Raw genomic sequence first — 27,911 nt, 5'->3', positions numbered from 1 at the left:
GGTTTTGCCCAATGTCCCAACATTGGCAAGCAGCCAAGCTGGGCCGTGCACCTCCGCTCTTTTGACTGCATGTCAGGTGACTGTCCGAGGCTTCAGCCTAGGAAGCGGCAGAGGCCAAAGAGGAAAGCCGGGTTTTCTGGCACCACTGCAAGCTCCTTTCCATAACACTACGTCGCCTCTCAGACAAACCAGGCAACATAACAGTTACCAGCAATTCCAGCTGCAAACAGCTCTAGACGCTCAGCTCATCAGCAGCATGGGTGGGATTAATGCGGCTGGCTCTTCAGAGGAGCTATCAGATAGAAGGCTTCCTTTTCGTTTTAACAATAGCACAAGGAAGGAGGCCATCAGGGCAAGACTGAGATTATATGAATCATTAAGGAAGGAGACAGGTTCCATTCCACTCCCTCCTTCCACATGTTCAAAAGGGAACCATATTTTGGTGCCTTAAACACAAATCAGTGGTTCTGTCGCCATGATTCTTTGTTTCCTGTGAGCTCCTAGAGAAACAAGAATACAGGACAGAGAGACAATGGGAAGCGGAGGAGTGCTGGGTTTGACAGAGGGGAGGGGACAGCTGCAGGTATGAATAGCAACTAGTTTGTTCACAGCTAGGTAGACTAAACACACCATTACACAATGCTGAAAGGGTTCTTTTTGTGGGGACATGTGCACTGCACCCACACATATACATCCAGACACCACATACAAATACAAATGTGTAATTTGGTGCTGGGAAGAACTTAATATTCACTCAGTATATACAGCAAATAAAACAGAGAATTACAGAATCAGAATCACAAAATTTTAGGGTTGGAAAAGACCTTAGAGATCATTCAGCCCAACAAATGAAGCCCAGAAAGGTGAAGCGTCTTTCTGTCTCTCCCCGCAGCTGCCAGGCTAAGGGTGGAGGAGGCCGAACATGGTGCTGGGCCTGGGTGCTTCCAATGAGAACTGATCAAACAGCAAAAGCACCAGGAGGGAAGCTGGGCCAGCTCGGCTGGAGAAGCTGTCTGTGCTGCTTCAGATTATCTGTGTGGTAAACAGGCCAACTGCAGGGAAGGTGAGCTTCCAACAGGGTAAACAAGCTTCCTGGTAGTCCCAAGGTGCCTCCCCTTCACCCCAGTGACTTGATAACAGCTCCACAACTGTACCGAGGTGACCAGAGGCAGATCGGCCCATGCGGCTCCCTCCTTCAGAGGGTGAAAAGCATCTTCTGAGTCTCTGATGCAGGTGGGGAAGAAAGCAGCTAAGAGCCACCAGAGCAGATTAATCCTGTATCTTCTCATGAGCTAACGAGCAAACAGATCCTCTGGACTGGAGAACTTGCTTCTCTGAGAAGTTCTTAAGAAGCCAGAAAAACCTACTCACAGAATTCTTGCTTGGCTGGCTTTGCCCAATTCACGATACAACTGCCACTTTGTGATGCTGTCATGCAGGCAGTGGTACAAGTGGCTTTCCACCAGAACCTCTATTTCTGTGGCTAGACTCCTTAAGGCAGCACCTGAGTCTCTGCCAGCTAAGAGAAGAGCCTCACCCTCTTCAACCAAAAACCCAAGCCAATTCTTAGAAGCTCCCCCCATTCAGCTGCCCCCAGGTCAGCCTCCAAGTCTTTCACCTAAAGCTCCAGACAGAATTCACCCAGTGACATGGGGGCTGCTCAAAGGTATCAAAGAGTAGTGGTCACTGGTCATTGTCTGATGGGAGTTCAAAGAACGTAAGAAGTACTCCAAGGCCACATTGTGCTTTAGTCATTGAAGATCAAAGAAGAGAGGGCGTGTCCTCCCCCCAACATCTAAAACAAGGATGCCTTAAGCATGGGGGTGGCAGAGCTATCTCAGGAGAGCAGTGTCCAACAAAAACATAGCCAAACATCATCTGCACACACAGAACCACTAAATCCTAGTCATATCTAACATCAACACTGGGGTTTATGAGCAAAGTTATAAAGAAGGACAGTCTAAAGGGTGGTTCACATAAATACCTATTTACAGTTGCCCACTAAATCTGAAGAACAGTCACTACTGAGTTCTGTATTATTTACAATTCTCAAAAGAGCTTCAAAAGACAACTTCCTAAATCCCCAGGCTCCTCTGTGATAGAGGAGAACAAAAGGGAAGGAAGCAGAGTGGAAAGGCAAAAAGCCACCTGCTCCAAGGGTCATTTCCTCCCTGGGGCTTAAGCTCATTCAGGTCTGACTGATCTAAAGCAGTCCTGGAACTGGAAAGCTGCTATCTACATCCTGGAAATAGCTAAGGTAACTAATTAGTCTAACTTGGCACAACCTGTGGCCCGTGACAAATAGCTATGAACCAACCACTGAGCTCAGGAGCATGTGAAAGATCAGACGACAGCACACCCCTAGAAAACTATCATGCATGCACCACGGCTGACGTGTCAAGGACTAAAGTCACATCTTGCCAGCTTTGTCTTCTCATCCTCTACTGAGGGGATGGGCAGCAGAAAGGGGGGGGGGTAGGGGGGAAATACAACGTATGTAAAGCAAAAATACCCAAAGGAAAGCGCCTGGATCCTCTGGAGTGCAGGTCTCTAGAAGGCAGGGCATCCTTCCTCTTGGGCTGGGAGAACAGCATCACTCCACCCTGCCTCCTTTCCTCACCCACTGCCTCCCATGAAAATAGGGGAACAAATGCTGGCTGAGTAGTTTTTATTAGTGCTGACAGCTGGAGAGGTGGCACCAATAATCAGGGGTGAGAACTGATTTAAGGGACTACGTTTTCAGTTAGCTTAAATGTGAGAACTTAATGGGATTAAAGATTTTGAATGTCAGAGACTAAAGGGAACTTGGAATAAAGAATACAGACTATTAGGCCTGGAAGGGAAGTTAGAACGTATCTGAGGATTCGAATGAGCAGCCCATTGGGTCCATCCACCTTCTGACAGATTAGGATGCTCAGAGAGTGGTAGTCACCTGCCAAAGGGTCCCATAACAAGCTGTTGGCAATGTCTGGCCTTCTGGTCTCCTAGCCCAGGACTTTCCATCGAACCAGATATGAAACGCAAAGCTTAGTCCCTGAAAATTAGATCATTGGAAGCCAAGCAGGACAGAGAGTGGATTCTTCCTCACTGGTTCCTTTGTTTCAGTATAGCAAACCAATAGAGAGTAGCTGTGAAGGTTGAAGCTAAGGGAGCCTTGAGTCTATCTCTACCTACTTCCCAGCCTCTTTTAGGCCCTGGGGAGGTGAGTGTAGTTCAGTTTGTGGGTCTGGGGTTTTGGTGGATTTTTTGTTTGTGGGGAGTATGCGGAGTGAATGAATAGGCCAATGCCTGATCCCAAGAACTAGGGAGGCAAAACATGGAGGAAACTAAAGAGGCTGCAGGGGTTAGAACTGCCAGTCTGAGCCACTTTCTAATCAGCTTTCTGGAAGCTGTGTCAATCGCAGCCTTCAAACCAATTTATTCCAACAAAGATGAATTAGCTTAGGTCTTTGGTGCAATTAAAACCAAAAGCTATCTGTACACAGACATTTGCTGATTCTCAGTCAATAAGGATACCTAAGCCACTTCCTAACAGTGTTTGAGGAGCACAACCTCCATTACCTTCTGTCTTCTCTGGTGCCTCCAAATTCTATTTCCTGGGCACACTATGCCACTCATGCCCTCCCGATAAAACCAGGTGACAAGCTGAGCCCCCCCCCAGATCTCAATGCCTCCTAACTGACTGGAATAAGCCGGTGGCCCCAAGTCACTAGCAGGAAGGAAAATTCCTGTGAAATTAGCAAGAGCATGAAACAGAAAACACAATGGTTGCTCAAAAGCTGAAAAACCTAGGGCAGGAAGGAAAATGTGTACAACCCTCCCTTCCCTTTTTCCTATCAGTAGTAAGCACGGAACCTTAGCAAGCAAAGCACACTCCATCTAACTGCCGGTATATGACTGTAAGCTGGGCTGCCTGTGAGCAAACTGCCCAAGTAGCAACCCTGCTGCACTCCTAGTGACCCCGGCTACTGGGATTTTCTACCTAAATCCTACCAACGATGTTCTTGCTGGATTACCAAGGCCAGGATGGCCAGAACACATTGAAACAGAGGCAGAGGAGACTTCTGAGGGGCCAGGTCTAAGTCACGCCAACGACCTGGAATGCCCATGCGTTAGTGATGCTGATTCTAACCCAGAGGAGAGGGGAAAAAGGGAGAAGGAAAGAGGAAGTGGGGAGGGGGAGGATAGAAAAGGAGGGAATGGAGGGATAAGGAGGGAGGGAGAGAGGGGAAGGGAGAGGGAGAGAGAGAGAGAAGAGGAGGAGGGAAAGAAAAGGAGGATGAGGGAGGGAAGGGAAGGCAAGGGAAGGGGAGGGGGAAGAGAAGGGAAAGGGAGGGAAGGGAAGGCAAGGGAAGGGGAGGGAAGAGAGAGAAATGGAGCATCTACATTCTATGTTAAGTGCTGAGTGTTAACCCAATTCGTTCCCCAGCCTTCATCTTAACTTGTGTCTCTTGTCCCCTTTGCGTCCTTCAGTCACGAGGTCAAGTTGCTTTTTACCAAAAGTAAACAGTATCGCATACAACTTATATATACATATACATATATATTCTGGAGGGTAATATCACAACCTACAGGAAACCTCTCTGCCAGCCGCAGATACCCTCTGAATGTGAAGCTCTAACTCCTAAGCAGACACAGGCAGCCCACATGCTCAGCGCCACCTGAAGGCCCAACGTGAAGGAGCACCAAGCAATGGCCTTGAGGAAACACTCCCTCTTCTGTACAAGCCCCTCACGGGTGGCAGTTCCTCCTCTTTGCTGGCTGGTGGATGGGGAGGCACGGGACAGCAAGGAGCATCCTTCAGATTTGGGCTCTACCTTCCTGGAGCCTCCATGGAAGGGTTGGAGCGCTCTAGCGAAACTTTTCTCATTGCCCCTACCACTTGAAGAAGACCAGTCCTGCAAGGACTGCATAGCCCAACACCAAAAAAAGAACTTTCAAGAGACGGTCATTCTTGTCTTCCAGTTCTTTCACCAAAATCTCAAAGAAGGTCACAAAAAGGAAAGTTCCTCCTGCAAAGCCCTGTAGCAGCACTGAGGCCACACTGCTAGCCACGCCCTTGGTCCTTTCGATGCCCACTCCAAGCCCGATGCCCAGAGGGATCATCAAGCTCACCGTGACAGCCAGCTTGGCTGCATCTTTCAGTGGCAACGAGCTCTTCGCCATGTTGATCCCCAGAGCCACGGCCACTAATGTCTCATGAATGGCCACGCCGACAAACAAACTCATGACCTTGTCCCCCTCCTCCTGCAGGCCCAAGGCCAAACCCTCAAAGATAGAATGGGCAGAAAGAGCAAACACGAGGCTGAAGAGACGCAGCGGGCTGGAGCGGGAGAGCTCTTGAACATCTAAGCCATGGCCATGGGAGTGACGACCATGCTCTGGGTAAAAGTTGTGTCCACGGGAGTTTCCAATGAAGGGGCTCTCATACTCTGAGTCACTTCCCACATCAGAGCCTGCATTGAAGGTCTCTAGGTCAATGAATGAGGGCTTCTCCTTTCTGAAGGTCAAAATGACCTGCTCCACAAAAACAGTCATGAAGAACCCCAGGAGCATAATGGTCTCTGCTAAGGGATAGTCTGTGGTGATGTTTCCAAGTTTCAGAACTTCTTGGAGCTGAAGCAAAGGACAAAAGAAAAAACATAAAAAACTTAGAAGTAAAATAACTGTGTCCATCTTCATAAAAAACCAACATATGGAAGTCACCCTTGTCATAGCACCTGAGCCCGAGGCCACCATGGCAACAGATTTCATTTAGGGAGAAGCCACCACGGGACATTCATTCATTCATCAAACATTTACTGACCCCTAATATGTGTGAGACACTGCAGAGAAGTACAAATCCCTGTGCTTTAGGAGCCCGTCATCTGCTGGGGGGTAATAAGAAACTACGAACACAAGGCAATATAAGATAATTACAGCTAGCAGTTAACAGTTGTACAGCACTTTGTTTGCAAAGCACCTTACATAAATTACTATGCCTCATTTGATGAATGACTGAATGATATGGACAAGGAGTCTGGAGTGATTAAGGAAGATTTCTACCTTTATAAATATTATCACATTGGGACCTCCCAACCACCCGGGGGGGGGGGTAGGAACTTTTAGCTTTTCAGCCATGTCATGGCATACGAACCAGGCCTGAAAAGCTAAAAGGATTTTAATATAGATAAATGGGAGGTGAGCTGGGAGGAGGGGAACGGGGCAAGGATATTCCATGATCAAAGATGAAAAATGACAAGTTATGTGCATGGGATAGTATGTGGATAGTATTTTGGCTAGAATGGAAAGTCTTATTTAGGAAACTAGGAACACATAAGACTAGAAAGATAGGTAGGGTTTCTAAATTGTGAGGAGGATCTTGAATGTCATGCTAAGACAGTTACCTTCAGCACAGCACGGCACTGAGGAGCTTTAAACAGGGGTCAACACACTATTTTCATAAGTTTACCAGGACGGATTAGAGAGAGGACTGACTGGAACTAGGAAAACAACTGAGGTAACTGCAATAATCCAGGCATAAGGTAAAGGACCTGAACCAGGATCGGGGCAGTGCGAATATATAAAAAGGGGGAAGATGAATGAGAAATGATGAAGGCAACATTAGCAGGACTTAATGACTGATCGGATGGAGCGGGTAAGAAGTCAAAGATGGCTCTGAGGTATAGAGCCCTGGGTGATTTCAAAGTAAACCTACAGGTTTCAAGACCAATAATATAAAAAAATCAAAGACTATGAAAGTCATTGTCCTCCATGGGGAAACAGCCCAGGGAGAATCTGGCAGTGACCGTAAAAAAAAAAATACTTGGTTATGCTTTCCACATGTGGTTAATATGGGATATTTCTGTGGCAAATTGGCGCTGTACAGGGGAAACTAGGAATTTAATTCAATAAACATTTCTTAATCATCTACTGGGTGAAATGCTGGAAAGGGAGGCAGGAGCCAGAGTACTGCGCTAGACACCATGGGAAATAGTCAAGTTGAGTTAAGACAAGCACTGCTGTCATGGAGCTTGGTCCAATGGGGAGATAAGAAATATATGTAAATAACCATAATACACAAAAATAATATGTGATCAGATAAGGATTTTAGAAAAGTGCAACCACACATGCATCCAATAATGCTGACATATTCTCATTTCCACTGCAGGGCATCCAGAAGAGAGAAATCCCCCTAATTCTAAGAGCATTCACCCTCATGTCCTATGGAAAACCTTGATGAAATCTCCCAGCCCTCAACCCCTTCAGTCCCATATTTTGAACAGAGGTGAAGCGCTCATCACAAGAATGGCAAACAGCAAACTGTGGAGGACGTGACAGCAGAGACAAGGGGGTCGGGAAGACAGTGTTAGTATCTCAGGGAAACCGGGCACCACTGGGCACAGAGACAGAAGAGGGCACAGGCAGAACCTTGAGTGACATTCCAGTTATCTCAAGGTAAACAGCCGAATCAAGTGGCAGCTGACTGCACCAGCACTTCCCCAGTCAGGGAGCAACAAGCATATATGTGGTGGCAAGAAACAATGGGCAGTTAAATACCGGGAGAGGCCAATCGCGTCTCAAACACAGTAGCAATAGCATGCATGAGATCTGCTCCTGGATTTTTCTTACCTCTCGGTGTCTCTGTGCTGAGTGGAGGCATTCACTGGTGTCTTTGTTGATCTGGGGTCAAGGCTCAGGCTGCCCCCCCACCCCCCCCCCCACACCAGAATTAGGGAAGTAAACAATAAGGAGAGCTGTGATCAGAACCAGAGTAGAGATGCCTAGCTGAATTATACCCACTGAGCTTCCTTTGAATTCCCTGGGGCCTGGAAAAGGTACCTCTTAGTAGACAACATCAATGACATATAGAACTCAATTGTTATCATCTTCGAACTAGGTAGAACCTTTCATGGAAGATAGTAAGAAGATAAATATTCCAAACTTAGCTTTCATGACTCTTCATCATGAATGCTCCCTCTTGGCTAGAACAGTCTCTTTATTGTCCTTCTTCAAACACAGAACTCATTCTCACCTTGTTCATGGAGTGCGCCTGCCCTGGAAGGCTTCTCTCTCCATCATACTACCCTTTGCCAAGAACCAGTTCCAACTCCCACCCCCTCAAGAATCTGTCCCTGGAACCTCCACAGCCTACAGTGACCTCTCCTTCTACACTCCTTTTAGACTTACTGTCTGCCCAATGCATTTGGCATATCACATAATGACTAGTATTGTTACCATACTCTGTGAGTGTGTGTGTGTGTGTGTGTGCTGGCTGCCCAGATAAAAGATGAATGGCTCAAGAGCAAGAACCAGATCTCAGAACATGAAACAAAGAACAGACATGGACAGAAACTCATAAGACACAATGCCAGAGGTGGGAGGGCACTCAGAAAACAGAACACACAATGTCAGAGGTCGACAGAACCTTGAAACATAGAACATAAAATGTCAGAAATGCAAAGATCCTTAGAACACAGAATACACAACGTCAGAGGTGGAAGAAAAATTAGCACATTGAAGACAGAATGTCAGAGCTGGAAGGGACCTCCAGCCAAAATGGCCCTTGGGAAGTCATGTACAGTCTAGGAATTCTCACCCTGTTAGGGGGAGAAGCTCCTCTTCATTTCCCTGAAACCCCGGGATCACTAAGCGGAGGGAGAGAAACACGCACAGGGAGGTGCCTCCTCTAGGTCTTGTGGCTGACCTGAGAAGAGGCTGCCCGTGACAGGTTGTATTCCACTCCTTGCTGGGAACCAAGGCAACCTGAGAAGGAAATGTGGCCACAAGCACAACTTGGAGGTCTGTCTGCTAGCAGATAACTACGTACTGCTTAGGACCCTACCTTAGTCATAGAGTCATAAAAGATGCAAAGGGAGCTGCCAATCCCCTCATTTTAAAACTGGGGAAACCTTGAGGCCCAGAGGGGTTCAGCGCTTTGCCCAAGTTAGTCTAGTGTTCTTTTAGATCCTTTATGACATTACGCTCAGCATTAAGCACATGGTAAGTGCTCTGAGATCTGCTGAATGAATCACTGGGGACCTTTGACTGACAACCTCCACAGCTGCTCCATCCCAGCAAGCAAGTGTTCTTACCTTTTCTCGCACAGCAGGGAGCAAGGCATTGAAGCAGGTGGCCAGGAAAACGCCACCTCCAAAAGAGTTGCAGAGAGAGAGGATTTTCTTGGAGCGGTGGGCTTTCTCATAATCAGCCTCAATGATCTTTACAGGCAGAATGGAGCCAAGTAGCATGAGGATAAACACCCCCACCAGGCACAGCAGTTTGGCTACTAAGATCTTCGTCATGTTCACAGCCAGCAACGCTCCACCTGCCGGTGTCCCAAACCAAATGTAGCAGAGGCCAACACTCTGGAAGTGCTAAAGGCTGCAGAGCAGCATCCAGGGACACATGCTTCCCAGTAGCAGCTGTGAATGTCAAGCAAGTAAATATTAAGGCTACATATTCTCCAACCACACGTCATGAGGAGCTCATCAGCTTCGAGGGATAAGAAATGACTGTGTTTTCTGCCATCTAGATCTCTCCACTGAAATGCTATTCCAATTCCTCCGATAACATGGAGGAAATCCCAGGCTCTCAAAGGACGCCAAAGTGGCAGACTGCAAATTTTATCCAGTTCTATCAGCCTGGAAAGGCTTTGGGCACCAGCTCAGGGATGAATTTATGCACCTGTTAGCCAAGTGAAATCCAGAGAGAGATGCGTCATCAGGCTAGTTCTGAGATGATGACTTTTTTGCATCTGGTAATTTGTAGGCGGTGGTGGGCAATCTGAATTAGTAAAGGGAATGTCCACACAATGAAATTAAAGATCCTCTACCTACACACGCACATACACACACATATAATTAAAATTGTTCGGGCAGTTAGGTGGCGAAGTGGATAGAGCACTGGCCCTGAATTCAGGAGGACCTGAGTTCAAATCTGGCCTCAGACACATAACACTTACTGGCTGTGTGACCCTGGGCAAGTCACTTAACCCCACTGCCTAGCCAAAAAAAAAAATTCTTCATAATCATTGTTTCTTGTATTTCAGTGCCATTCCATTATATTCATGGAAAACAGTTCATTCAGCCATTGCACATTTCATGGGCACCTACAAATTATCTATCTATCTTTCTTTCTTTCTATCAATCGATTGATCAATCTATCATCTATCTATTTCTAGTGAGGGCCATCTCCAGTCATCCTGATCTATATCTGGCCACTAGACCCAGATGGCTCTGGAGGAGAAAGTGAGGCTGGTGACTTGGTATAGCTCTCTCTCACTTAAATCCAGTTCCCTTGTGTGTCATGTCATCACCTCCCTGATGTCACAATCCTCTTCAAGAAAGAAGAAAAAACAACAACTTCTAGTATCTATCCATAGGAAAATTAATTCAGTCTTCTATTTATTTGTAGGTTTATCAACCTATTTATTTTGCCATCTGAAAAAGTAAAGTAATTATTATTTTGTTAAAAAATAAAAAAGAAATTAAAGATCCTCAAAGTATTACTAGGGGTGGTGGTGATAAGACATGTGCCCAGATAAAGATAACATAACAGAAGCAGTATAGAAGAGCAGAAAGTATGTTGGACATAGAGGCTGAAGGGGGATCAGGGTTTGAATGTCACAGCAGTCACAAGAGCCTGAGCAGGTCAGATGACTTTGTGGAGTCTCAATTTCTGCTCTTGTAAAATAGGGATCACAATCTCTGCCCTGCCAACCTCATGAGACTGTTGTGTAGAAAGTACTTTGTAAACTATGAAGCAATATAGAACTGGGTAGGATAAATGCACAAGGGAGTATGAAGATACCACAAAAGGGAAAAATAACTCCCAAGTCTAAATCCCTGAGTATGCAAGGGGAACCTGGCATCCAATGGCACCACAGGAAGACCGCATAAGCAAAGGCATCATTGAAAGAACCCTGGATTCGGAGTCAGAAGACCAGAGTTCAAGTCTTGGTTCGGGCATTTACATCTGAGTGAACCTGGGCAAGTTTCTACCCCTCCATGGGCCTCATTTTCTACATATACAAAAGGAGGACACTTAACTAGATAATTTCTATGGTCACTTCTAGCTTTAAAGCCTACAAAACCATAAAGCACTACAGAAGTGTGAGTTACAGAAGATGCAAATCAGAGTATAAGGAGTACATAGGGAGTATGAAGTGTTATGAGACTGGATAAGGGAGAGAGCATGTCCAGTTAGGGCTGGTGGGGAGGGGAGGAAGGAGAATGGGAGGAAGTTTCCAATAAGACCTCACAGAGGACTGCAGCTGGGGCTCTGAAGAATAATCCAAGTCAGAAATGGAAGTCTGATTACCAGTTCACAAAGGACAAGCAATGAAGGAGGCCTAAGCCTGAAAAATATTGCAAGATAAGAGAAAGCTGTGTGCTATACCACAAAGAGTACAGAGTTGGAGTAAGACCTGGGTTTGAATCTTGGCTCTGTCCAGAATTAAAAACACCTGCCACAGCTACCTGTGAGACCTTGGACATGTCCCAACTGATACTGAGTTTCCACAAATGATCTTTGAAGCTCTGTCTTATGAGCTTAGAGGAGTGTCAGAGTTAGGAGGGACTTTAAATATGAATCCCACCTCATTTTTCACCAAGGGAGAAGCTGAGACTCAGACAAGCTACACATCATTTGGACAATCTATCTGCCTTTTATGCCTAAGTCTTTATGTCTGCTGTATAGGGTTGTATGTAAAGCACTTCACAACTTTAAAATGCTATATGAATGTCAGTTATCACTATAATTAGGGAAACAAATCCTAGACTAGGATTCAAGAGCCCTGGATTCTAGTCTCAACCCTGCCATTAACAAGGGCAGACATTTAAATGTTTACTGATTGACTGATTCTGGACCAGTCCTTTAGTCTAAATGAGGGGGTTGGATAAAATGATTTTGATGTCTCCTTCCAGGTAAGCAACCTTGCAAATGGAATATAATGGGAAGAGTGCTGGCTTCAGAGTCAAAGTTCCTGGGCTCAAATGCTGTTTCTACCAGTTAAAATCATGGTGACCTTATACAAGTCACTTTACCTTCTCTGGGCTTCAGTTTCCTCCTCTGTAAAGTGCCAGGGATGTACTAATTCAACCAAACAAGAAGCATTTACTAAGACCTTACTATGTATTAGGCACTTAGTTAATTTCTTGGGATAGAAAGAAAAAATGCAAACAACAGCCCCTACCCTCAAGGAGCTTACTAACAGGAGAGACACTTCTGGTCCCAGCTAAATTTCCACCTTCTCTATAGGAACACTTTCCTGATCCTCCTTAATCCTAAAGCCTTCCGTCTAATTCTTAACTCCAATTTATCTTGTTTTAGACTTCGAGACCCTCAGGAGCAGGGACTGTCTTTTGCTTTTCTTTGTAGCTCCAGCACTTAGCTCAAAGCCCGGCACATAGCAGGTGCGTAATAATTCTCATATCACACTGCAATGTATAATCTGACGGCCTCCACCACACTTAGTAATATCCCCTCTGCCACTTACTTTCCACAGTTTATTGACTGACTACACAGTTACATACAAGACGCATACAGAATAAATACAAAGTAACCTCACAGTGAAAGACACTAGCAACTGAAGGGACTAGGAAAGAGCATTTGAGGAGGTACTTAATGCTCAATTAATGAATGGAGGACGATCCCTTTCAGCTCTTCATCTGCGATGCTATGATAGGGGTCATACCTTGCAGTGTGATGTAGGGATAAGGGCTCTGGATTTGAAGGCAGGGGGACCTGGGTTCGAATCCTATGTCAGGATTGACACGTCTGGGTGACCTTGAGCAAGTCTCTTCTTAGGATCACTGACTCTGAGCTGAAAGGAAGCTTCTAGTCCCACCCCCACATTTTACAGAAGAAGAAACTGAGGCCCAGAAGCGAGGGGAGAGGAGGCTCGCCATCTCCAGCCTCCTCTTCACTGGGTCTCCGCTTCCTCTCCTTCCCAATCACAGGGTCTCTCCGGCCCGTCTCCCCCACCCCGCTGGAAGGGATGACGGGTGGGGTCGGGCCTGACAGCGTCGAGGAGAGGCCGGAGACCCAGGCCCGACGACAGCCAGCGGAAACGGTGGGTCTGGCCCCTCTGGCCTGGCTCCCACGGCCCGCCTCCTCCACAGCCCCAGCCCGCGGTCTCCGCCTCCCGCCCCGGCCGCCCTCGGGTTAGCGCCGCCACTTACTTCCCAGCAGAAGCAGCGCCCGGGGCCAAGTCGCCGCCTCCACCGTCGGCGGGCCAACGCCTGGGATCCCGCCCGCTCTCAGCGCTTTACCCCGCCCCTGTTGCCATGCCGCCGTCCAATTGGTGGTTTCTCACGTCACAAGAGGAAATCTTGCTAATCATTGGCTTGGGTGACTATCAATTGTATCCTCCGCCCGCCCACTCAAGCACTCCGCCGAATGGGGTTTAGGGAAAGTGTTTCTCCCTCCAGGGGTTGCAGAGTGCTCGGAGGAAAAGGACCCGGAGAGAAACGGCTACCTGTAGGGAAAAGGTTCTGGGAGGGGGAGGGGCCGTTTAGACGCTTTGAGAGCTGTCCAAGAGAGATGGTGCTGAATCTCCCTTGAACTCAAGGCTCATCTTTGAGCCTTTCCACAGACTATTTATCCATGGGGCAAGCCTACCACAGTGTTTGGGGAAGACTTCCTTTGGAAAAATAACCACAAATAATGGCTCACATTTATATAGACTTGAAGGCTCAAGACACTTTTCTCCCAGAAGGCAGGCTCTAAGTGGGAGAAACAGGCAGGGGTTTAAGGTGGCCAAGGACTCCCAGCATTAACAACATAGGTGCCATATACTCAACTCCTTACTCTCTCACCCCCCATATCCAATCTGTTGCCAAGTCCCATCCATTCTACCCTCATAACATCTCTCCTATATGCCTCCTTCTCTCCCCAACACTGCCATCACCCTGGTACAAGCCCTCATCACTTCAAACTTGAACTATTGCGGTAGCCTTCTGGTTGGTCTCCCTACTTCAACTCTCTTTACTCCAATCCATCCTACACTCAGCTATCAAAGTGATCTTCCTAAAGTTCAAATATGATCGTTTGTTTTTGTTGTTCAGTCCTATCATTCTTTGCCACCCCATTTAGGGTTTTCTTGGCAAAGATACTGGAGTGGTTTGACATTTCCTTCTCTAGCTCATTTCACAGATGAGGAAACTGAGGCAAGTAGGGTTAAGTGACTTGCCCAGTGTCACACAACTAGTAAGTGTCTGGGGCCAGATTTGAACTCAGAAAGATGAGTCCTCCTTTCAGGCCCAGCACTCTATCCACTCCACCAAGTATGACCATATCATTCCAAGGTTCAATATACTCCAGTGGTTCCTTATTATCCTTAGGATCAAATATAAAATCCCCTGACTTTTAAAGTCCTTTGTAATCTTGTCCCTTTCTACTTTTTCAGTGTCCTTTTACCTTCCTTCCTTCCATGTACTCTGTGATCCAGTGAAATTGTCTTCCTTGCTTTTCCTCACACATAACACCCCATCACCCAACTCCACTGACTTTCACAGTTGTCTCCCATGTCTGAAATGCTCTCCCTCCTCATCTCTACCTCTTGGCTTCTTTCAAGTCTCAGCTAAAATCTCACCTTCTGCAAGAAGCTTTTCCCAGTCCCCCCTCAATGTGATCTTCCCTCTGGAATTATCTCCTATTTATGCTATATAAATCTTGTTTGTACACTATTGTTTCCATGCTGTCTCCTCCATTATATTTATAGCAGTACGAGGACATCAAATGTTTTCACCTTTCTTTGTATCTCCAGTGCCTGGAACATAGCATGCACTTTGATGACTTGTTTGCTTGACTTGACTTATGAGAGGTACAGAATTCTCATACCACGCTACTATGTAGGATTGGATGGCCTCCACTGTAGATTTATTGTCAAGATAAGATGGAAAAATCATAGGACTTGGAATTGAGATTTCTGGGGTCTTTATTTGCTTTCTCTGACCTACTTTTGTAATTTACTTCACAATATTCTTTTTGGGTTTTTTTGGCAATTGGGGTTAAGTGACATGCCCAGGGTCACACAGCTAGTAAAGTATCAAGTGTTTGTGATTTGAACTCAGGTCCTCCTGACTTCAGGGCCAGTGCTCTATCCACTTCACCACCTAGCTGCCCCACACAATATTTTTCTTTAAGCACTATAAATTCTAGTGAAACTGAACTACTTAAGCTGTTTTAAACAAAATATGCCAGTTCTCACCATGAAGCCCTTCCCTACTCTCATGCCTGGAATGCACTGCCTCATCTCTACCTTTAAGAATCCTTTGTCCAAGGGCAGCTATGTGGCACAGTGGATAGAGCACTTGTCCTGGAGTCATGAGGACCTGAGTCCAAATCTGGCCTTAGACAGTCATTACCTGTATGACCAGGCCAGTCATGAGAGAGAGAGAGAGAGAGAGAGAGAGAGAGAGAGAGAGAGAGAGAGAGAGAGAGAGAGAGAGAGAGAGAGAGAGAGAGAGAGAATCCTTTGTCCAAGGCTCAATTCCTCCTTTCCCTTCCCGTTATATACTCCCAACCAACTGAATGCTTTTTCTCCCTCCTCAAATTTTCCATGAGCACCTTGCTGGCTCTTTCCCTCACCCCAATCACTCTCTACCTAGTATTAAATTTATCTATGTGCTCTCATATCTCCCATTTTAACTCAATAAACCTGCTAAATGCTGGGGATACAAAAAGGGAAAAGTAGAGTCCTGGGCCTCAAGGAGTTTACTATCTAATTTGGGGAAGACAATACACAAAAGGAAGCTTTAAAAGGGGAGGGAAAGTCATACCCTACCCCCAGTCAGATCTAGGAGTGAAAGAGCCTTTGGGAATTTTTTGCTTGGGCCTCCAGCCCTCCAATTAGAGGTGGGAGGGGGAGAAGCTGCTGAGAGCATGATAGTGGGGACAGCGTGATGTAACGGATAGACTAGCACTGGACTGGGAGTCAGGAAAACCTGAGTTCAAATCCCACATCAAGACACTTAAGAACTATGTGACCTTGGGCAATTCACTTAACTTTTCCAGACCTCAATGCCCCCATCAGTTTAATGAGAAAATTGAACTCAAAAGCTTCTTAAGATCCCTTTCCAGTTCTAAATCTATGATTCTATTGTTTATATTGTATATAATCCTATGATCTTCTAGACATTGGTCTTTGTTCTGCCCTCTGGGACCAAGTAAAACAGAAGCAGTCCTTCTCCAACCTGACATCCTTTGAAATCCTTGATGAGCGCTATCACGTCCCTGCCAGCCTTCTCCATAACCAGTTTCTTCAATTGATCCTCCTAACAGTTTGAATCACCTTATCATCCTATTGACCCTCCTTTGGACTCGCTCTCTTTTGTCAATATCTTTCCTAAAATTCAGAATTTATTTATTGGATATCTACTATATGCAAAACTCAGGTGCAAAACTAAAATGAAGTTAGAAGGGAAGGCTGGGACAGTTGGGATTAGACCATGGAGTTTGGTAGCCTTGGATTCCCTGGCTGGGAGCAAAGAAAGCAAATTTCATTTCTTTTATAGGCAATGTGGCAGTTTTGGAGAGAATGGAAGGAAAGCTGAAAAAGCTTGGTGCTTTTTCTGCCTGGCTACACTGGGCCACAGTTACATAGCAGGTCATTAATCACTTAGACAACTTTGCCATGACTTTGAAATCTTGAGTGAGTTGATTTTCTCTATACTCTTCTTCAATACTTCCAGTGATTAATGACATCTTCAGGAGGCATGATCCTTTCACCACTGTAGATCCCAACTCTTCCATGCCTCAGTAGATGACCTCCATAAGAAGCTGTGGCCACAGTAGTCATTACCTAATGACCAGTGAGTGTTCTTGTGATGAACCTACTGGACTCAAGCTAGACTCAAACCATCTAGACTTGACAACTCTCCAGCTTGATGGGGCTGCCTTCTAATCAACAAAGAAAAATATTTGCCTGAAAAGCACAAGCACTTCTGTTAGAGACAGGGTCATTTCTACCTTCTAGCTATTCTCCCTCTACCATTGATTCCAGGAGATGGTTCTGATCCTAGAAGATATCCATTGTAGTTATCAATAGTTTCTATGCCACCTAGCTGCCCTATATGCTAGCTATTATTATTTATTATTAATGAAGCTGGCTCTTTGTAATCACTTCTTCCTATCTAAATATTCACCAACCATCTCTTTAATGGTTCTTTGCAGAATTTTCCTAGGAATCAAAGTCTGGCCTATAGTTTGCAAACTGTTGTTGTTGTTGTTTTTCTAATTGGGACAATCTTGTGGCACCTCTTCTGTTTTCCATAATCTTAAATATATGTACAGTAACTCACATCTACCGTAAATATACATACAGTAACTCACCTCTGCCTTATTTCAGAACCTGAAAATGTAGTTCGCCTAGACTCTATCACCTGAATTCATCTAGAGCAAACAGGTGCTCTCTCACTATCAGCTTACCTTGGGCATCTATTCATTTCTCACCTGTCTTGATATATCTTCTTCTGGCTGCCTCAAGAGGTGGCATGCTTCCCCTTCCTCACTGGTCTAGCACAGTATGTTGTAGGGGGTATTCCTTTTATGTAAGGTTTGGAGTATGGCCACAGAGGTCCTTTCCAACACTCATGTTCTGTGATTTTGTGTTTTCCAATGCAACTCACACTACAACCCCCCCTGTTCAGGCCTCATACTCGCCTCCTTCATCTCTCCCCAGTCCAATCTGTCCTCCATTCAGCTGTCCTTGAGGACAAGTCTGTGCTATTCTGGGTTGTAGTGGAATATTATTGTGTTATAAGAAATGACGAGTAGGATGGTTTCCAAAAAAAAATCTATGAAGACTTATATGAACTGATACGAAGTAAACTGAGTAGAAACAGAACATTGTACACAGTAACAGCAATATTTTAATGATAACCAACTGTGAAGGACTTAGCTACTCAGATTTATACAATGATCCATAACAATTCCAAAGGACTCATGATGAAAAGTGCCATTCACTTCCAGACAAAACTGATGAACTCTAAGTACAGATTGAAGCACATTTTTTCACTTTTTAAATGTTATTTTATTTTATTTGCAATATGGCTAATTGGAAATGTTGTGTATGACTTCACATGTATAATAGAAATCATATTGCTTGTCTTCTCAATGGGTAGAGGAGAAGCTAAGGAGACGGAGAGAATTCAGAACTGAAAATTTTTTAAAATGAATGTAAAAAAAAGAAAAATCGTGGCCAAAGGTGGGGAGAAAAGACTACTATGGTTTATGTGTCAGTACCACATCCAGGGAGTCCTTCCTAAGCCATAGCAGAAGACAGGGCCAGACCAGCACCTAGACAGCACAATGCCCAGGCAGCCCTGCCCGAGACACATCAGAAAATGAAGGCAGACCCGAAATCCAGATGACCCGGGCCTGAACCCCAGCAAAAGAGGCAGCATAGCCCTGGAGAAGTCTTACAGGAAGCCTGCTACCAGAACCATCAGCATCATCCGATTGGGGTCTCTCAAAGTTACAGCAGAGCCAATTACAGGTTTCTGATCATGCAAAAGGACCCAAGGGAAGGAGTCAAGGCTAAAAGCTGAGTTGAACCAACACTAAACTGAACCCAAACTCAGGAGGGTCACGCAGAGGGAAGCACTTTGTCTTGGTCACCACATCCAAGATCAAGCAAAGCCTGATAAACGCCAACCAAAAGTCTGGACACGAGACCAGTCTGACTCAAGCACGAAGCCTCAATCCAGAAACTATGGCTGGGGATATGAATAAACAGAAGAAAATGCTGAACACAATGAAGAAATACCACAGATTGAAAGAAGTCCAATAAGTAGAGAAGATAGTAACTCTACCTATCCAAGCACAGTCTCATAGAAAAAAAAAAAAGAGGACAAAGACTAGAAGAGTTTTGGGGAGAAATTAAACAAAAGATTTTTCTTTTTTAAATGTAGTATTAAATCAAAAGACAGGGGAGGAAAGAATGGTAAGGAGAACTAATAATAGCTTCGAACTGAAAGAGGTAAACTTCACCCAAAAATTGAACTCTCTGAAAACTAGAATGGGACAAAAAGAAAGCAATGAATCCATGAAACAACAAGAAATATTGAAACCAAATAAAAAATTAAAGACAAAAGAAAAGGTAAGGTATATTTCACCAAAACAAGTAATCTGGATAACAAAGAGAGATCACCCAAAAACATCCAAACTTCTATCAGTAAGGCTGCCATGGCAGCTACCTGTCAACCTTTCTAAAATCTATCAACAAGGTTCATCTCGAACACCTGTTGAGCTAATCCAGCAACTGCTTCTTCTTCCGAAGTCACAGCTATAAAGGAATGTTCTCAGCATCAAAGTCCTCGACGTTGTTAAATGGCTCAGTGTCAGAAATGGATGTGGTTTTATCCATGGAGAAGACACAAAATATGCAGGACCATCCACTGTGCTCCAGCACCCTAAGGACTTCTGGTTTGCCGTGCAACTGAACCCTCCTGTGTTATTTTCCCCACTAGAACGTGAGCAGGGATAGCCCCCAATACAAGAATGTGAGCAAGGAATGTCTTGATTTTCTACCAACATCCCCAGCACTTACCCATAAGCAGTACATAGTAAGTGCTTAACAAATTTATTCATTACGGCAAAGTGACGTGAGCAGAATCAGGAGGACGTTGTACATAGAAACAGCAATATTGCGGGGCAGCTTGGTGGCCTGGTGGATAGAGCACCGGCCCTGGATTCAGGAGGACCTGAGTTCAAATCCGGCCTCAGACACATAACACTTACTAGCTGTGTGACCTCGGGCAAGTCACTTGACCCCATCACCTAGCCAAAAAACAAACAAACAAACAAACAACGAAACAGCAATATTGTAACCATGATCAACCGTGAAAGACCTGGCTACTCTGATCAATCACAGATCCAAGACAACTTGGTCTTAGATAGGTCCAAAGGACCTGTGGTGAAAATTGCTATCTACCTCCACAAAGAAAACTGATGAATTCTGAATGCAAATTGAAGCTTCACACACACACACACACACACACACACACACACATTATTTTTCTTGTATGTTTTCTTTTGCAACATGGCTCATGTGGAAATATGTTTTGCATCAAGTGTATAATCAATATCATATTGCTTGTGTTTTCGAGGAGTGGGGAAGGGATGTGAGGGAGAGAGGGAAGGAATTTGGAACTCAAAAAAATTTTTAAATGAATGTTAAAAATGTTTTAAAAATGCAATTGAAATAATAAAATAAAAAATATATATTTTTAAGAGCCAAATCTTTCATTCACTCACATCCCTAGTTTTTCCCAAAGCTTAGTTCAAATGCCACCTTTTATGTGAGGCCCTTTGGGATCTCCAGCTTCTACAGTCTCCTCTCCCCAAATCTCCTTATTTATTTTACATATACTTATGTGTACAGATTATCTACCCCAATAGAATGCAGACTCCTTGAGAACAAGTAGTTGCATTTATGCCTTTGTATCCTCAGAACCCAGCATAGAGTTTCTGGCACATAGCAGGCATTTAATAAATTCTTTCTGAGGTGATTGACTTGGATAGTTCTCTGACAGCAATGCTGACTGCTAAGCTAAAGGGATACAGCAACAGCACTCCATCTGGTGGCCCAAGGTGTGAATTTCTCCTAGGCCTTTAAACCATCAGACCAAATCAGAGAATCAGTATACATACAGAAGCTAAGTTGGAATGAACCCTAGGCGCCAGCCAGTCCAACCTGCTGCTCAATGCAACAATCTCTTCTAAGCATTTGTCACCTGATGGAGGATCACTTAGGTCTAGCAAGAAACTGTCACTAACAGCATGGTGGGGTGAAAAAAGAATGTGATACCTGAACACCTGGGTTCAAATCCCCCATCTGCTGTGTCAATCACTTCCTCTCACCGAGGCTCCTTTAGCTAGAGAATGGGGATATCTGCATTACCAACCCCCCCAGGGGAGACACTGTAAACCTTGAAGGGTTAGGACTATGTGAATTATTATTATTTTGGCCAGTCCATTCATTCCACGAATATATAAATATGTGTATATGTATATGTATATATACGTATATGTATGTGTGTGTGTGTGTGTGTGTGTGTGTGTGTGTGTGTGTGTATATATACACCTATATGGAGAGAGATGTTAGGAAGCTTTTGCTTATAGTTAAGGTCCTGGCTCTGCCATTTGTGGGGAATAATGTAAAAAAGAATCCCTCTTTCATTTGAGAGTCCTTCTTTAAGTAGCCCATCACAGATGTGGGGTGAGGAGTAAAGCATCATGGATTGGAATTTCAGCTCCCCCACTTACCATCAGTGTGACCCATCAATAAAACAGATTAATAACCTCAAATTATCTTAATGACCATTCCAAATTTTGCTGATCTTTAGAATTTTTGTCTACAAGAAAAAATATACATGCAGTTTTTTTCTCCTACATTTTTTCAAAATTACTTTCTTATTTTCTGCTGAAAGGGGGAAAAATCATCCTGCACATAGAAGAAGGGGAAAGGGATCTTGGGCTTGCAGGTGGTAGGGTGGGCTAGCCCACCACTGCTTGGTGTCCTGGTACCAAGGTGGGAAAGGTCAGGAACTACTAGGGAAACCAATCCTCCTCCTTCACAGCTGATACAGCTTCAGACAAGTCGTTTTCAAGCCAAATTTTCTGCCTGCTTTTTCTGAAGTCACGACTTATGCTAAATCCATGTCTAATTGCCAGCTTGTCGCTCAGAGCACCTTTGACAGAAACGTTCAGAAATAGGCTATTTGTAACACAGGTGGGACAGAAGCAGTAATTAAGTATTACGCACTTCCCTTCAAACAAAGAAAGCAAACTGACTCTAGAGCAGAAGCTCTGCTTTCTCTTTAGAAACTTTGACAGCTACTCAATTCTCCTGACTCCTGATAGCTTCAGTGCTTCGGTTCCTTTCATACTCAGACTAAGGGTTCTTCTTCAGGGGGAGGAGGCCACTCAGAGTCAAGAAATAAAAGATGTGAGGGTTCTGGGCTCTGAGTCAGCCCAAATTTGCTTTCCATTATAGGCAAACCTGGTAAATTCTGTGAATTTACACAGTTAAAGGCTTAGCACAGCCTTTCAATGGTTAAGACATCTAAAATACAGATCAGATTATGCAAAACACCTCTCCCACCCCCACCCCACCCCCACCCCCCATACAAAAATCTTATCATGGATTCAGCTTGGTAGGTCATCAAATTGCCAGTCCCTACACTTTACAAATGAGGGTCAGTACTGTCTCCAGGATGAAATGAAAAATCCTCAGCCTGCCATTGAAACCTCCACAATCTAGTCCCCAACCACCTTTTAAAGTCTAAATTTGGACTCATGAATATATGGGTTCAAATTCCAGCTCTTCTACCTGCTACTGCAAGTCATGTGACTTCATCTGGAATCAGGCTCATCTATAAAGTGAAAGTTGGACTAGATGACCACTAAGGTCCGTTAAAATTCGACATCTAGGATCCTTTCCTAACACCCATTTGGTCTGATTATCTGTGTACGTATTATATGCCACCAGAATGTAAACTCACTGAGAGCAAATACTGTTTTCTTTTGTCTTTGTAACTGAGGCAAAGTAGCTGTACGTGGTGTTTAATAACACATCTTGAATTTAATTGTGAATCATTTGTATCATAAGATAAAAAGCACATTGTCCAAAGAAATGGGTTACAGTGAGGCTATTCCAATTACTAGTAGTGTGACTATGGACAAAAGGAAACCTCTGTTAAGCTCAGCTTCCTCAACTATAAGAAAAGGAATTTGGTAAATTACTTCAGAGGATTATAGCTGCCATTTGGAGTACTTTCTTTACAAAGTCTTTAAAACACTTTATTTGATTTTCACAACAATCCTCTTAAATACTACAAACAGATCCATCTTACAGATAAGGAAACTGAGGCCCAAAGGCAAACTGCCTTACCCAAGATTACAGAAGTTCCCAAACTTATTTGGCCTACAAATAGGCCTGGGATAAATTTTTTTAAAAATTACTCAGCACCCCCTGGGAATCTTTAACTCTTTAATGTGTTTTTTTTTCTTTTAAAGGCATCTTAAATCAAATAATTTATTGTAAATTTTTCCTGCATTGACATTTTGATGATGCAATATTGTGGTCATCCAACCTGTATAGTATTATAAATAAGCCATTTCACACACATATTTCAGCCGATGCATGCTGGACTTTCCTACAATGCACAACGTGTTTGCCTGCCAACACTTGCTTGTTAAGACCTGTCCTTGGACTTGACCATTGATTGGTTATAACTTGCATTTTGTGGGTTTATTTGGAAAATAAAATGTAATCACCATGATTAACTATTACACAACAGATGAAACATATGAACGGTCTTTCAAAATTTTATCTTCTTTCCTTAAGCTTTCACCTCTCCCTTATTTTTATTCAACATCCTCCAACTGCACCCGAGTTTACTACCACCCCCACCCCACCCCATGCCATCCTTCCAGCATCCCTCAGGGGATGCTATCACCCACTGTGGGAACCTGTGGTTTCAAAGATCAGAGACAGGGGTTGAACCTTGGTCTTTGCCGATTCCAAAAGCAATCCTCTTCCCACCATACATAGCACAATGTCTCTCTACTGTGCGTTTAAAATATAAAGTACTATATAAATATAAACTAGATAGTCACATTAGCTTTTAGTCTCCACTAGGAAAGAAAAAGAGGACATAGGCAATAAAGTGAAGTATGGAGCATTTCCTCAGGTTATACCTAAGAAAATGCTTCCTAAGATATCAATCAGTCCAGTGAGAGACAAAGTACGCTGTGAAATTCCCTTTTGGGGAAGGCTTTAGGGGGTCACCTGGCTCTAGCACCAGGGCTGCCACTGTATCTGGGATTTTGAGCAAGTCACTTTCCCATCCTTCCCCTTAAATGTAAAATCAAGGGGGTGGACTGGATGGTTTAATAATTGTCCACCATTCTAAGGGCCTTTCCAGCTCTGACATTCTATGGTCTAAGATTCCTTCCAGTTCCAACATTCCATGAACCTGGATGACAACCGAAAGAGGTGAAATGCAGCCAGATGGGGGCATGACACTAGTTTTTCTTCAGGAAACAAAGTGGTTATTGAACAGACTGAACAGGCATGGAGAGGGAAGTGAGGGTAGGTAGTGGTGTCAGAAGGCATTTATTCTGAAGGACAGGTACTTGTTACAGTCTGTCTTGTTTCCAGTTCAAATAGTTTATCACAAAGAGGAACTGGACTACAATCCCCACTCCACACCTTTAGGGAACTGAATTTCAGCCTTCCAAGAATTGGCCTATTCCCCACTGTTAAAACAAGGATACCATTTGTCCCATTTCATTTGTCAATGAAATGCCATGAGGAAAAGGGAAAACAGATGCCATGTATAGACAGATCTAGGATATACTTGAGTTTTCTGAAAGATAAACCGAAGGTATTAAAATTTGTGAAATATTAAATAATCATCCCAATGCCAATGAACCATTCTTCAGATTTCTATAAATAACTCATTCCCACACACGCCTCCATGAAGACAAATAATTCTGAGTACTTGATTCTTAAATTAGAAAGTAATATGCCTTCACTTTGGTCTTCCACGTGTTCCAACTTGTTTCAGCAATCATCTGTCTAGTTTTACATCTAAAATTAAGTTCAGCTTTGGAAAGTAACCTAAGTCCTAATCCTCTCTCCTCTCCCCCAGCAACCTTAGTCTATCTCATCCTGGGGAGGGGTGGCCACCATGATCTTTGAAATGCCTCACCTTATGTGGACAACTTTCTCTAAGACTTTTCCCCTCCCCATAGCATTATGCTGAGCAGCAGCAAGGCCTAGTGCACAGAGGGTGGGCCTCAGAGTCAGCAAGACTGAGTTTGGGTCCAGCCTCTGACACCTACTGGATGTGACCTAGGCTAAGTGTAAGCACCCATTGTGCCCTGAAGCAACTCTCTGAGACTAAAAAAGTTACAAAGCGGGGCAGCTAGGTGATGCAGTGGATAGAGCACTGGCCCTGAATTCAGGAGTACCTGAGTTCAAATCAAGCCTCAGACATATAACACTTACTAGCAGTGTGAGCCTGGGCAAGTCACTTAACCCCACTGCCTAACCAAAAAAAACCAACCAAACAAAAAAAATGTTACAAAGCAATTCACCTTCTCACTAGGAGCTCCCTAGGCCAATGAAACCACAGTGGTCTGGTCCAAAACCATCCCCCCAAAACAAAACAAAACCCACAAAAATACAAAATTACAAAAATTCATGTGTTCCAGTGGCCCTCTGGCAATAACTCTGCTTTAGCCAGCTCCTTGAGTGGGAAGAGTGGATTAAAAGTCAGGTCATTTGCCTTCTACATCATTTGGGTTCTAGGTCCTTCCTCTGCTACTAACCTGAGCCTTACAGCAATAGATGGAGATGGTTGGGGAGGTTCCTCACCACTCAAACAAGTGTCCCCGGATGCTGGCGCCATGGTATCCCTCTCCTGCCACCAAACTTTTGTCCCAAGTTAGGGCTCTGCTCTTCTCTCTGGGCCTCATCCTCTCCTTGTCAAGTGAGGACAATAACAAACATGGGCTAACTCAACCTCCATGGATGTCATAAGGAAGAGAATCACATTTATATAGTGTCATAATTGTACAAATTGTAATTACCATCTTTACGCTGATGATTCTCAAAACCAACTTGCCTGTCCCAGTCTCTCTGCTGATTTCCAATCTTGCATCTCCAACTGCCTTTCAGACATCTTAAACTGGATGCCCAGTAGACACCTTAAATTCAATGTCTAAAACAGAACTCTTTTATCTTTCCCCCTACACCCTCCCCACCTCCTACCTTCCCTATTACTGGCGGCAACACCATCCTCCCAGTCCCTCAGTCTTGCAAGCAAGGAGTCATCCAGGACTCCTACCTCTCACATGCCACATCTAAGCTGCTGCCAAGGCCTATCAGTTTCACCTTTGCAGCATCTCTCAAATATACCCCATTTTCTCCTCTGATGTTACCCCTCACTCTGGCGCAGGTCCCATCACCTCATTCATTATTGCAATAGGTGGGTCTGCCTGCCTCAAGTACCCTGTCACTCCAATTCATCTTTCCTCTAGCCACTAAAGTGATTTTCCTAAAACACAAGCAAAACTACTGAATCCCAGTGGCTCCCTATTGTCTCCAGGATCAAATACAAAAAAGCTCTGCCTGGCATTCAAAGCCTTTCATATCCTAGCTCTCTCCTACCTTTCCAGTCTTATCTTACTCTCTGACACTTTGATCCAGTCACAGTAGCCTCCTGGCTGTCCCCTGATCAAGACACTCGGCAACCCTGGGCTCCAGACATTTTCTCCGGCTTGCTTTCATGCCTGAAACATGCTTCCTCCTCCACTGACTACTGACTTCCTTTAAGTCCAACTAAAAAATTCCACCTTCTCCAGTGCCTTCCCTGTTATGTCCTATTTACCCTGTATAGAGCTTGCTTTGTATATATGTTTGCACATAGTCTTCCCCATTAGATTCTGAGCTCCTTAAGAACAAGGAATGTCTTTTGTATCCTCACAGCGTAGCAAAGGGCCCAGCACAGAGTAGGCATATGATAAATGTTAATTGATATGCCACAATCTAGCAAGGGAAAGACTCCAAGTACTATTATTCCCAGTTTACATACTGGGAAACTGAGCTTGTTTCCTTAAATGATTTGTCCAAGGTTTGGCATGCACGGCCAATAAGTGCTGGTACTAAGAAATCTATCAACAACCTCCTGACCCCAAACCAGAGACTGTTCCATTATATACCATTATCTTAGTAAAAGTGAAAATGCTCTGGAAAAGTCAGAAGACAAGCTCAAAGCCATTGTGCTCTAAGCTCAGAATATTGGCGCTAAAAGGCCCCATGGAGACCATCTACAAGCACCCCCTCATCTCACAGATGAGGCCGCTGAGCCACAGGTTCCAGTGACAGAGATGGGACAAGAAGCCCACGCAGGATGACTCAGTTCTTTCTTCCACTCTACAAGACCATCTCCTTCACAAGTGCCCTCCCCCCGCTTAGGGAGCCATCTGCAGAAGAGTTGAAGTTTATCTTGTAGTAGGAAAACTGTCCCCATGTCAACACCCTGCTGTGGTGAAAGGCAGTGTGCCATAGTGGGCCAATGCTGTATTTCAGGGAGGAGACCATCTGGGATCAGATCCGAATTCTGCTGCTATCTGCAGTGTTGGGGAAGCCATGCTGCCTGTGAGCTTCTGCTTCCTCCTGAGAGAGTTGGACCAAATGAAAACCAAGGTTCTAATAAAGGGTATCTCAAACCTCTCCTGGCCTTGCCTCAGCCTGGCCATGCTGAAGCCTAAGGCTGACTCTAGCTAAACTACAAGGTGTGAGGTCAAGCTCTGTTCCCAACAGAATCCACCTTTGAAAAGTATTGTGTGGAAAGGTGAACCTTCAACATTATATGGTCTGCCCCCACTTAAAAAACAAAAACAACCCTAGAGTCACTGCATAACATTAGCCCATTTTCCAGCTGGGTGCGGAGGCAGACTTGGGCATCATGGGTTCAAATCTCAGCTCTGACACAGATTCCTGGGGTGGCCAAGGCCAGGGCACTTCCTGAATTGGTTTCTACATCTCCTCCTAGTTCAAGGGACTGTTGTGTGGAGAGTACTTTGCCAACCTTGGAGTATTTTAAGAAATGTGAGTGATGACTCATTCTGTGAGTGCTCTAGGACACCCCTGCTGCCAAGCCAGGAAAGGCAGTCAGTCTCATGGCTCCTTTGTTTGACTGCTCTCTGCTCAGTGCGAGCTCTGACCCTCGGTGGGCAAAGCAAACAGCTGCTTGGCTTTCACTTCTCTGCCAGGCAGGACTGGGCCACAGGCACACTGCACAGGGAAACCAAACAAAACAGAAGCCTGGGCTCTGCGCCCAGCCTTCTGGATTGATGGTCTCCTAAGACGCTTGTGATTGAGGACAAAAGGACGGAAGTGAGGACAAATA

General features: G+C 44.6%; 1 protein-coding gene across 2 annotated transcripts; it reads right to left on the bottom strand.

Annotated features, from left to right (window-relative positions):
* Nucleotides 1–632: 632 nt before the first annotated feature.
* SLC39A3 (solute carrier family 39 member 3) lies at nucleotides 633–13,251 on the bottom strand. 2 transcript variants are annotated; one of them, XM_021009059.2, is made up of 3 exons: nucleotides 13,164–13,251; nucleotides 9,075–9,404; nucleotides 633–5,616 (listed from the first exon to the last, which is right to left on the bottom strand). In XM_021009059.2, exons 2-3 carry the CDS (start codon nucleotides 9,282–9,284, stop codon nucleotides 4,876–4,878), a joined length of 951 nt encoding a protein of 316 aa, XP_020864718.1. In that variant the 5' UTR covers nucleotides 9,285–9,404; nucleotides 13,164–13,251; the 3' UTR covers nucleotides 633–4,875. The 2 variants fall into 2 exon arrangements, with proteins under 2 accessions (XP_020864718.1, XP_020864719.1); XM_021009060.2 differs by lacking the exon at nucleotides 13,164–13,251 and adding an exon at nucleotides 12,677–13,107.
* Nucleotides 13,252–27,911: the final 14,660 nt, after the last annotated feature.

The sequence above is a fragment of the Phascolarctos cinereus genome, unplaced genomic scaffold (assembly GCF_003287225.1).
Source record: "Phascolarctos cinereus isolate Bilbo 61053 unplaced genomic scaffold, phaCin_HiC Scaffold_4;HRSCAF=312, whole genome shotgun sequence".
In the NCBI taxonomy this organism is placed as follows: domain Eukaryota; kingdom Metazoa; phylum Chordata; class Mammalia; order Diprotodontia; family Phascolarctidae; genus Phascolarctos; species Phascolarctos cinereus.
This window is presented reverse-complemented; position numbering and strand designations above follow the sequence as displayed.

Excerpts from the sequence above, each read along its gene's own strand:
- SLC39A3 (XM_021009059.2), bottom strand. The coding sequence starts at position 9,284 with ATGACGAAGATCTTAGTAGCCAAACTGCTGTGCCTGGTGGGGGTGTTT. Across the intron at positions 5,617-9,074 it reads TCCCTGCTGTGCGAGAAAAG|CTCCAAGAAGTTCTGAAACT; the intron begins GTAAGAACACTT and ends CCTTTGCTTCAG.